The 12,521-nt window shown below is 40.9% G+C and overlaps 1 protein-coding gene across 2 annotated transcripts in view; it reads left to right on the top strand.

Moving 5' to 3' along the window:
• MYH15 (myosin heavy chain 15) overlaps positions 1-12,521 on the top strand; it is an 89,865-nt gene that overhangs the window by 61,396 nt on the left and 15,948 nt on the right. For both annotated transcript variants that reach the window (XM_053386279.1, XM_053386281.1), the window contains 5 exons: positions 1,287-1,413; positions 3,419-3,537; positions 3,930-4,126; positions 6,590-6,939; positions 9,672-9,796. In XM_053386279.1, the coding sequence (XP_053242254.1) occupies positions 1,287-1,413; positions 3,419-3,537; positions 3,930-4,126; positions 6,590-6,939; positions 9,672-9,796 (918 nt within the window). The remainder of the gene's footprint in view (positions 1-1,286; positions 1,414-3,418; positions 3,538-3,929; positions 4,127-6,589; positions 6,940-9,671; positions 9,797-12,521) is intronic.

The raw sequence follows: 12,521 nt of genomic DNA, 5'->3' as shown, positions 1-12,521 counted from the left end.
GGGCAATATATTTATTAGGCCAACCAAAATATCACCAAATAGCATGCAAGCTTTTGCATCCTTTAATAATTCATAGATATTCTGATATATTTTTGATGGCTTTGCAGATCACACTATTCTCATACAGAATGCTAAACTAGTATACTTTCTGATTTTGGCAGGAGGGGGAATGAAGGTGGAGTATGTTTTTTTCCACATTATGATCTTTGGAAAGCTCTCATCCTGTGTAGGTTTTATAAATGATATACAGAACAATTGAATAATACTCCTCTGGGGATATTTAACTCCCAAGCAACTCTTAAGGAATCTCTTAAGAAGGATGTGTTTATGGCTCACAGATGTGTAATTTTCAGTGTGAACTTTTTTCTATCGCATCAATTCAGTTCAATAATTCAGAGCTGTTATTAATTACATGATTGATTCCCTTCCATTTGCCACACACTGTCATGTAACGATTTCTACTAGAGAAGTAGCTGTGCTAGTCTTTTGTAGCAAAAACGACAAAGATTTTTGTGGCACCTTAAGCACTAACAAATTTCATATGGCATAAGCTTTTGTGGCCTACAGGGAACACTGCAGCTGATGAAGTGAACTCTGGTCCACAAAAGTTTATGTCATAATAAATTTATCCATCTTTAAGGTGCCACAAGACTCTCAGTGCAAACAACAATCATATAGTAGCTCAGTGTGTTTGCTTTTGCTTTTGCTTTTGCTTTTGTATGACTCCAGTAAGATATTAACAACAAAAAATAATGTTCTTCTTGTTGTCAAAATATATAGCTGAAGCAAACTGGTGAGTACCTATGTATGTGATAAAGACAAAAGGTTGTCGTAGTCTTACGTGCAAGATTATGTAAGTCTTACTGTGCTTTGAAACTGTTGGACACAATTAATTATTTTAAAAGAATCTGTTTTTATTATTCCTTCCAGTAAACTGAATCTTTGGTATATGCATATAAAAATACTTTAAAAAATATATCATTGCAGCTATTGCTCTTTTTCTAATTATAATTGTTGGTGGGCCCTTTTCATTTTTGCAAATTTTGTAAACCAAATTTTACACTTTGCACAGAAATTGTGGCCCTAATGTTGGATGGTTTATGTTTTGCCTCCTGAGTTTCTAGACTAATTGGCATATGCCAAGTTTTATCTTTCTGTTACATAGAAAAAGATTGTCATGATCTTTCTTAATTGTCAGATATTGGTCTTTTTATGGGACAAATGAGATGAGCAATGCATTTTGATTGGGATTGGGTGTTTGATTACCTTTGTTCTAACCACATTAGGCAAATGCAGAAAAACTCTGTCGTACTCTGGAAGACCATCTCAATGAGGCAAAAACTAAAGTGGATGAGATGACTCGTGTGGTGAATGACCTCACTGCCCAAAAAGGGAAGCTGCAAACTGAAAATGGTAGGTTGGGCAAACACTGTTATAGCCATAGGAAGTGTGAGCATGGCAACACCTTATATGAGTCAGGCGGGATACTTTAAGATTTAATTCAGTCCGCATCTTTATGTGGTTGCAGAACAATCTGATTTGCACTCACTGAACCACTGTGTGGAATGAAGAGCAATTATCATTTGGATACACACACACACATACACAATATACATAAAGATTTGCCAGAAATATGATGAACACACATTTTTAAATTTCATCCTTTTTGTTCTTTTTAAAACTTATCAGAAATAAGTATATCAGAAATACACTGATCTGCCCATCCCCAAATAATTGCACATGTGCAATATTTTCATGAGGAACTCATGTCTCTTTCTTCTCCCTTTCCCCTACATAAGAACAGATCCCTTTCATCTGCTGGTCAATTGCTTCTTCCTTTCCATCTAGTTTTTTGTCCTCTCCTTATATACCTGTCCACATGATGAAACATGGGAAGGAAGGGAGGACCAGCTTCATGGCTATACAACATTTATCACATTGACTCCCAACCTTTACTGCTGCTGTTGATTTATGCTGGATGCTCAGTAGAAGTTTTCCTGATGCAAAATGCACTTGTCTTTCCACAACACTCCATTCATTGCCCACCAAGGACTCATTCCGGTTCAGCTTGCAATAACAGCTTTCTGTGATCTTTTCCCAATTGGCAACTTCTTTTTCCTGACGGGATGATATCATTTTATTAGATTCCTGGGCATGTTCAGACATGACTCACTCAAAGTGGCTTACAAATAAAAAGCAAACATGAAAACAACAGTGACCCAAACATGAAAACAACAGTGACCCAAAAACACAAATTGAGAAATCTAACAACATGGCAAGAAGCAAAAAAGCAAAGAACAGCACTAACAAGCAGCAACAGAGGAGACAAAACTTGGTTTGAAAAAAAGAAATGTTTTCAGTTGCTGGAGTGGGGTGCATCACAAATCAAGAGGAAGTTACTTCTGCACATGGGGTGTCACCATAGAAAATGCCCTCTTGCATGTTGTTTCTACCCTTGCCTTAGAAGGCAAAGGCAGGGAAGATGGGTGTGCTAGCTAATCAAAGGACAGCCAGATTCACACAGGACAAGCTAGATCCCAGCTGCTTAGGTTGTTATAGCTAATAACCAGCACCTTGAATCATGTGTTCACATTATTGTTTTTTCTGGTGCATTTCCAGCTCCCCCCTGCCCCCCACCTGAATGCATCATTAGCTTCTGATTCATTTCTGTTTGTGTAAACACTGGGAGACATTGAGGGGCCGGGATGTTTGTACCCTATGCAAAGGTGTTCATCCCTTGGCTAGAGATGAATTAGGAATGGCTTAAAGACTCCGGTCGGCATGAAGCTGGTTTGAAAACAGCACATCAAACAGTAGTATTTTATAACAAAGTACAGGATGCATTTTGGATAAAGTCATGTGAACACAGATTAAAGACTCAGCACAGGGGGTACAGTGACTGCACAGTAAACGGCCCTAGAAGATTGACTGGGAGTTGACAGAATAAGGGGGAATCACATGACCCCAGAAGCCAAGATTTTAGCAGCGACATTCTGCACCAAATGAAGTTTCTGAATGGTTTTCAATGGCAGCCCTGCATAGAGCATGTTACAGTAGAGTGTGCAGCATAGCACATGAGCACTTTAATATTGTGATCAGTGGGACTCTCCCATGCATGTTTCAAGTCCATCATCAAATACTACAGTTTCCCCAGTTCCTTTGGCTGTGTCCAGAGGACTTCTTAGGATGTCTCCTGTCATGCTGGCATAGGCAAAATGTGGACGTAGCTAATTATGTCCAATGCCACAAAATCCCCAATCTACCTCATCAAACCACCCCCGTATGCCTGAAGGGCAAAAGGGTCACAGGTTACTTTCAATTATTCAGAACTCCTGGGAATATCTTCTCCTTGCCCTCCTCCTCCTCTGTCATGGAAAGCTGATGCTCATCATCTTTTTTTGTGCTACCCCTCCGGCAGGTGAATTTACAAGACAGCTGGAAGAGAAAGAATCGCTTATAAACCAACTTTCCCGAGGGAAGTTGTCTTTCACTCAACAAATAGAAGAGCTTAAAAGGCAGCTGGAGGAAGAGAGCAAGGTAAGGCTTTGATTGAGGCTCCCAACATGATTCTGACTCAGCTTGAAACGACGACTTGGTTTTAAGGTATTGCCCTTAAGCAGGTATGGAACCACATGTGCTCAAGTAAGTGCAGTGGAATGGGACTTAAGTGCATAAGCTGAGGATGTGCCTCAGTCTGCAGATATTACTGAAATGCAGGCTGCTGGGGATACAATAGTCGCAGTATGACTGGGAAATGCTGTGGTTTCTATTAAGGATTGAGACAGTGTGATGGAAGAAATAGGAGTACAGAGTTTGGAAAAGGGGAAATTTCCAGGTGGCGAACCCACCATCAGAACGAGTTTCAGTGCTTGTAGTAGCTGCTTTGTCCACAGCTGAATGTGCTAACTACAGCGCCCCCTCTCCTACAGTCAAAGAATGCCCTCGCCCATGCTTTGCAAGCTGCCCGCCATGACTGTGACCTCCTGCGAGAGCAATTTGAGGAGGAGCAAGAAGCCAAGGCAGAGCTTCAGAGGGCACTCTCCAAGGGGAATGCGGAAGTGGCACAGTGGAGAACTAAATATGAAACCGATGCTATTCAAAGGACTGAGGAGCTAGAAGATGCCAAGTAAGATATACAAGAGATGCCATCCTACGTTTCCACATGTATTCTTGTTTTAAACTGTTACATTCTAGATCACAGACTGCATGCAGTTCCATGCAGTGAGATCATAGAATCTTAGAGCTGGAAGGGACCCAAAGGTCATTTACTCCAACCCCCCGCAATGCAGGAACCTTGGCTAAAGCATCTACATCAGATGCGATTATAAATTACAATCCAAACATATCAGCGTCTTATTTCTTATGGCTTCCTGTTGCAATCATGTCACTAATCCAGGATGATCAGGAAAACCAATGTGAGCCTGCTCATTACTTGAGAAACTCATCTAAGGCATCGGTTCTCAACCTGTGGGTCCCCAGATGTTGTTGGACTACAACTCCCATCATCCCTGAGCTCTGGCCTTGCTAGCTAAGGGTGATGGGAGTTGTAATCCAACAACATCTGGGGGCCCACAGGTTGAGAAAGGCTGATCTAAGGCATCCCTGACTTGGGTGGTAAGACTGGTGGCTGCGTGTGGTGCCCCAGTTAAAGAACTCACTCTCTAGACATTTTTCCCTTGCCCTGTCACTGCTATCTTTCAGGTGTCCATGAAGTTTCATTTACCATTTTACCACCCATTCACTCATTTTGGAGAGGTCCTTGTGGAGCTCTTCATGGTCTCTTCTTGTTTTAATGACCCTAAGCAATTTCATGTCCTCAGCAAACCTGGCCACTTTACAACTTGCTCCTAACTCTAGACTGATTATGAACAAGTTGAAAAGCACAGGTCCCAATATTGATTCTTGGGGGACTCTAGTTTCTACATCTCTCCAACTGCCCATTTATTCCTACTCTTCTGCTGCTTAACCAATCCCTGATCTACAAGAGGATCTCTCCTCTTATTTTTTGACTCAGGAATCTTTGGTGAGGTACCTTGTTGAAGTCTTTTTAAAGTCCAAGTGCACTATATCAACTGGATTGCATCTACCTATGCACTTGTTGACACTTGCTGGCTGTTTTTGGTTATTTTATCTTTCACAATACTTTCCAACAGTTTTCCCAGGGCACACATTAAGCTATCAGGCCTGTAATTTCCAGGATCCCCCCAGATCCCTTTAAAAAAAATAAAATAAATTATGTTACATTGACTACTTTCCAGTCCTCAGGTATGGAGGTTGATCTGAGGGACAAGTTTCATGTTTTTGTTAGAAGATCACCAAGTTTACCTTTGAGTTCTTTGGAAACTTTCAGGTGGATGCCATCTGAAGCTGGTAATTTGTCAGTTTCTATTTTGTCTGTTAGACCAAGAGCTTCATCCCTCATCACCTCTATCCACCTCAGTTCCTCAGACTCCTTTCCAGCAAAAGTTAGTTTAGGCATTGGGATCACCCTATATCTTCCATTGTGAAGACAGATGCAAATAATTATTTCATTTTCTGTCCTAATCCTCCTTTAGCACACCTTTGATTCCCTTGTCATCCAAGGGTTCACCTGCTTCCTTAGACAGTCTTCCAATTCAAATTTATTTAAAGAACTTTATGTTGTCAAATTCCATGTTTTTTAGCAATGTGCCCAATATCTTAGCATCCCCAATTGTCCACTTGCACTTTGTTTAACCAAAATTTATGATCCTTTTTGTTCTCTTCATTTGGACAAGGCTTCCATTTATTTTTTTGAAGGAAACCTTCTCACCTCTAATAGTTTCTTTAACTCTGCTCATTAACCAAGGTGACATCCTCATGGCACCTTTCCTGATCTGTGGCACACACTCCCGCTGAAGTGTGAGGTCCCGTTTGAAGGGTAGCTAGGCCCAACTGCTATTTGGCTCTTCTCTTCCCAGAAATGTCTCATCAATTCTTCTTCTGCTTGGCTGCATTGGAGGCAGAGATGAGACAGCAAAACCCTCTCCATCAGCTTGCCCTTTGGCTCCTCCCTTCCTTGAAATGTCTTACCAGTTTTCATTCCTCTTGGCTGCCTGAGAGGCACAGATGAGACAGCAAGACCCCCTCTGTTGGCTTGGCTAGGGCCAATGGCCATCTGATTACTCTTGACCCAGAACTGTCTCTGGCAGTTTCACAATGTAGCTTCATAATGTAACATGATTTTATTTTATTGGTGGGTTTTAACTGTATTCTTCATCTTGTGTGTGCATATGTGTGGTCCCTATTGGTACTCTTGGTTTCAATGTACAATGCTTGGAGGTGGTTATCCTGTTTTACACAAAGCGGTATATAAGAATGCTCAATAATAAAGAAAGTCAACATGAAATACAGAAACAAATTTGCTTATTTTCATCCTTTACAACCCCTTCCTTTCCCCTTTTGTATCATGCATCTTAAGCTGTAAGCTGCTATTTTAAATTGTAAGCCACTCTGACTGCTTAAATGTAGCAAATAACCATGCCACAAAGGGAAATTCACGCTGTTTTGATTTGGTAATATTAAGAGCCTTTTCACTGTGGGTCGTTTTACCATGTACCTGTTCTGTTAGGAAAAAGTTGGCAGCTCGTCTTCAAGAGGCTGAGGAAGCCATCGAGGCGGCCAATGCGAAATGCTCTTCTCTGGAGAAGACAAAGCACAGGTTGCAGAATGAGCTGGAGGACATGATGATTGATCTGGAAAAGTCCAACGCAGCAGCGGGGTCCTTGGACAAGAAGCAGCGCAATTTTGACAGGATCCTTAATGAGTGGAAACAAAAGTATGAGGAGTCCCAAGCAGAGCTTGAAGGTGCCCAGAAGGAAGCCCGAAGCCTCAGCACGGAATTATTTAAGCTGAAGAATGCGTATGAAGAGAGCATGGACAATCTGGAGACCTTGAAGAGGGAAAACAAGAATCTCCAAGGTAAGTCCTGCACTTGAGACCAGTGGCGTAGCGTGGTAGGTGCAGGGGGTGCCGGCCGCACCGGGCACAACATCTGGGGGTTAGGGTTAGGGGGTGCAAATCCACGGGTTAGGGGGTGCAAATTACTTGCCTTGCCCCAGGTGCTGACAACCCACGCTACGCCACTGCTTGAGACGTGGGACAGTCAAGCGAGTTGAATCGGAGAGTGGAGGGGGAAGCCAGATGGTGAAAGAAAGAGAGCTCATGAGTCCTAGCAGTTTAGCTTCACCATTGCGCGAGACAAACAAGGCAAGGAAACAGTCTCTACATCATAAAATATTTTTGCTCTGAGGACTGAGAGATATATTGGGGCCAGATGCCTTTTGTCATTAGTCTAAGAGCTTAGCTTTTCTCCAGTGAGACCAGCTGGTATCAGATCCTCCTGCTATTTCAAAGACTGGCAACATAGATGTAATCGTAAGAACATAAAATGAGGTCAATGGCCCATTTATTCCAGCATCCTGTTCTCAAAGTGACCAACCAGTTGCCTATGGGAAGTCCACAAGCAGGACCCAAGTACTGCAGCACTATCCTCCCCTGTGGCTTCCAGCAACTGGTATTCAGAAGCATATGAAGTGGTTCACTTGAAGCAGGCATGGGCAACCTTAATTTTCCTTGGTGGGTGAGAGGGTGGTGACCAGATATGATAGCAATGATGAATGGGAGTGAGGAATGGATAGGAATAACACTGCAGTTGCCTATTTCTTCTCCTACAGCAAGGCTACCAATAATGTATGGGCTTAGTATCATATTGTCCCTATAAGATGGGACTTGGACAAATCTCCTGCAAAGTCTAAAATAATCTAAGGGCATGAACTAATCTTATCAGAATTTAAAGACCCCTACCACCTCTGAAGATTGCTTATACCTATGGGCCAAACTAGATGTGGCCATGCTGTTCATTTGCCTGCCCCATTCACATATAAAGTCATGGGTCTTGTTTTAATACAAAGAGGGGTGTACAGGTGAAAAGAGTTGAAAATGTGCATGTGCCTCTCTTATCTCCCAATACCAGAAGTTAGGTGGGCGGGGAAGAAAAGGTCCTGAAGTGATGGAACATTAGAATGTGAGGCAGTGTAGCATGGAAGGCACAGCTGTTCTCACCCATGAGCCCATTTCAATATCCAATAAGATATCAAGCCATGCTTTACATGTGGATGGGACATGGATGTGCATAAGTAAACCTGAATGTCTTCTCATTGCCTCTTCTATGACCCATGTTAATGCTGTTTTATATACTAAACTGAAACACTTTGACACAATATATTCAATATTTTGTCCTTCCACAGAATATGTTCTTTAATAACGATTGCATATTGACCATTTTATAATAAAATAGCATGTGATTGTTCAAAATATTCCCTAACTTTAAGGAAGCCGTTTGAACTGAGCTTGGAGGATCTTTCACCCTCTGCCAGATAGAATCTATCTTAATGATAATTACAACCCGTTCATTAATATAATGAGCTTAAAAAGATTTGCAACAGCCTTTCCGGACTAAGCAGAGTTTTTGAGAGCAAGACATTATTGCCAGAATATAACAAAATCAGGAGGATAAGAATCGACAACTGCAAGAGGAGACTGGATCTTAATAAACACATTTTAAAAATAATTGGTGCCAGTGTGCGCCCCTGTCTGCGTCCCTGATAAGTGCTGGATGAAGCGGTAAGGTGGCCATTTATCCCACCTGGAGTGGAGTACTGGTAACTGTCCGTTTATCCCACTATATTTCACAGGCGACTGTGGCAAGAACAGATTTCAGGTCAATTGGCCCTTGTTTGAATATACTTCCCAACTGAATGGGGTAGTAGAGAGCAATGATATAAGATACACTGGCCTTGTCTAAAGCCAGCTCCTTCATTAAATAATATACCTTGTGCTTCTATCTAGTCAATTCATTTATTGTATAAGTGTTTAGCTTATAATGTACTAAGAAGACTTACTGGCAGGAATTGGCTGGATCATTTCTAAGCCCCCTTTTAAAGATTGGCACCGCAATTACCCTGCTCCAGTCGATTGGCATGCATCCTGTTTTGTCTGCAACTGTGAACAGAACTGCCAGAGCTGGAGCCAACCAATCAATGTTTGCTCCAAGCGGTTCTGTCAGGATGAAAATGTAGCCATGTAGCTTTCCCTGATTTCAGCTGTGTCAAATAAGAGTTTTCACCTTGTTTTCAGGAACTGGAAACCATAGAGGAAGGAGATCAAAACCCAGTTCTAGAGGACTGGTTGTATTGTTATCATTATCACTTTTTATCATTAAAAAAATCATAAATATAATATAAGAAATATTTCATATTTCTTTGGCCAACTAGTCCTAGAGCATGCACACACTCTACCAATACACACATCACAAAGCAAAAATAAGCCTCAGAGTAAGTACATACAGAATACATTATCCGTAAAAAAAATCTTATAAATATTCCCTCACAAAAGCAGGGCAATGAATGTATTTTAACCTATGAGATCTTCAGATGCAGTCGATAGCTTTCATTTCTCCATCAGCCTATTTAATAAATTTGATGGTTCTATATGACACGCACCCATCAATTTTTAAATAAATAGATAAACATAAATTTCTCAGTTTTTAGCAAGATAGGAAAAACTAAATTGCCATTGTGAAGAGATAACTTGGTGTATTCAGGACTTTCTGACACTTTGGTCTTTCTTTCTTTTTAAAAAAAATAAATTAGAGGAGATTTCAGATCTAACTGACCAGATCAGTGAAGGAAACAAGAACCTTCATGAGGTGGAGAAGATGAAGAAGCAGATTGAACAAGAAAAATCGGAAGTCCAGCTAGCCCTGGAAGAAGCTGAGGTAAGGCAAAGGTTTGGAACAAGGAATGAGGTTTCTAGAGTCGCTGTCAGTTTTCCACCCAAAAGAAAAACAGAGGAAACAAAGGATAAGCAAGATTCGCTTCATGTGCATAGGCGGGGAAAACAAAGTGTGGTAAAATGATGTAGTAGTTATTATATGGAATATTATTGTTATTTAGATTTATTCCTCCCCTTCTCTTTACGTAGGGATCCTAGGGTAGGCTATGTACAAGTGCTGTTGCAGTACACTTTTCAAAAGATTTCAACTTTCACGATTTGAAGTTTCCGTTTGAATTTAGTGTGGGTTTAAAAAATGTTTTGGGGAAAAACCCAGTCAGATTAGACATTTGACCTATGGATTCTAGAAATCCTTGGGTGTATCAGGAATAGCAGACAAGTTTCCCTGAAGGTAGTTTTTCTAGCATTTCCTATTTTACCCTGTAATAAACAGCCATAGGGGGGTGTTGGGCATGTTCTGGGGCAGTGATGGGAAACTCGCAGCCCTCCAGATATTGCCCAGTCCCAAGTTCCATTATCCCCAGTCAACATGGTCAATGGCCATGGATGATGGGAGTTGTAGTCCCATAACACTTTGAGTACCACAGGCACCCTATCCTTGGTTAGCATATGGTGATGAGCCAGAACTACAAGTCTGTACAGAGTGCTGCATCAACGGAGACTATTCCCCTGGACAGGGATGGACAAATAATGACTTGTACGCAGCAGTACCCCAAAGCAAGGTTCTGGTCCCTGGTGAGCCTGCCAAAACATGTTCAAGTGTTGTTTTATTTATCTGTGCCTGCACAATGCAATTAAGATATAGATAGTATAGATAGATAATAGATGATAGATAGATAGATAGATGATAGATAGATGATAGATAGATAGATACACACACACACACACACACACACACACACACACACACAATACATTAGAAACAATAAAAAAATCTTTTTTTTAACCATAATAAACAAACACATATGTAAGAAGAGGGATTCTACACTTCATATCACATCTCTCATTTAGATTTTATATGCAATATGCAAATGGACCTATCTGGATGTAATGTGAGGCTGTACAGCACATTCTCCATAACTGTGAAGGTTTTATAGCTCGATGGTGCTGACCATTCCTGATTTCCAGACACAGTCTAGAGAATCAAGTGATCTTGAGGATCAAACTATATGAATCTCATAACTGGGATTCTCTTTCTCTTTTTAGAGCAGATGTAGGGACGTTGATCTCCCCTCCCTGCCATTTGCCTGCTGGAAATCCCCCCACAAAACAAAACAAAACAAAACACAAAACAAAACACTGTTGAGTGCTGCTGGTTAGCCTCAAATAAGTGGCATGAGGGGCCAATTTCACTGGGAAAACAGAATGGGGCTGGTGGAACTGTTAAACCTTTCTCCCCCTGATACCATGCTCCCAATCTGAATTAACTTAACTTCTCCTGCTGTTAGTTAAAAAGTGATGAGAATCTCAGTCATGGAATTTTAAAAAAGATATGCTGAATGTACCCCCAAGACTTTCACGAGATCATTGGTTCCTTACACAAGTAGGATGAGATTGAATATTTGAGGACTCTTGGGTGCAGGCAAAATTCTAGCACCTTTTGGGGAGAGTAGGGGCTTACCTTGAAATAAGAGCCTAGGATTTCTCTTCTCCTTTCTTTTAATTTTCTTTTATGCCTGGCCACTGTTTCAAGCTAACTACAGTCATCTATCAGCCGCAATCCCAGGAGTGTTTTTGGAGGGAGGAAAAATGGTTGCTCATATCTACTACGATACAGCCAATGCCATCAGGATAATGTGAGGACTGGAAAGCTAATATACCCCCCAAATCACTTTTATTTTTATGAAGCTAGAGTGAATATATTCTTAAAAGCCATCAGTTATTCTCATGAGCGCCTGAAACATTTTGGCTTCCCCACCTGGCACCTGCATTTGCTGTGATATCTGGAGGTTTGTTTAGTGTATTGGAACATGATTTGTTTATATTGTGGAATAATTTAACATCACCAAGGGCATTTTCATGAATTAACCTTAAAAAATCACACATAATTAGTTTTTTAAAAGTTCCATTTCTTCATCTATTAGAAATGTTTGGAATACTTGAAAACAAGATTTAGCTTAAGCTATTTAACTTTTATCAAAATCTTTTCTTTCTTTTTTTCATCTTGCAGGCTGTTTTGTACTTTGCAGGGATTTCCCCTCCAAATAAAAAGGTGTTGCTCTCAGAGCAGAGGAACAGCATGTTTCATCCCACTGCTTTGAATAGCTAAGCATGATAGATAGATGATAGATATATTATATTTTTATATATAATATATGTTGCGATTATACTCTAGCTGATTGGTCATAATGCATCAGCTTGTAGTGTGTTCAAGAGATTTACCTTGACAGATCACCCTAGAACGTGCCATGGCATATTAGTGCTAAAAGCAGCACGGCCACAGATCTGTAAACAAAATGGAAGGGGAAGTGTTTTGCTCTTCCCCACTTCTTAAGCAGTGTGTCGTACTAACAGACCAATCCTATAGGTCTCCATTAACTGCAGAAATGCTTTCAAGGCATTCTCCCAGCCCTTTAGCTGCTTGGATTGCATATGGTATCATCCCATGCATTTGCTGATGCATAATTTCTGCTTTTCTGTTGTGGCAGTATTGGGGTTCAAGTGTCTTTGGCAGGGGCTGCGCATTAGTGGTGGTGGTGGTTCTGGGC

The sequence above is a fragment of the Podarcis raffonei genome, chromosome 4 (assembly GCF_027172205.1).
Source record: "Podarcis raffonei isolate rPodRaf1 chromosome 4, rPodRaf1.pri, whole genome shotgun sequence".
Classification (NCBI taxonomy): Eukaryota; Metazoa; Chordata; class Lepidosauria; order Squamata; family Lacertidae; genus Podarcis; species Podarcis raffonei.
Note: the sequence above shows the minus strand (reverse complement) of the source record. Positions and strands in the feature narration are given on the sequence as shown.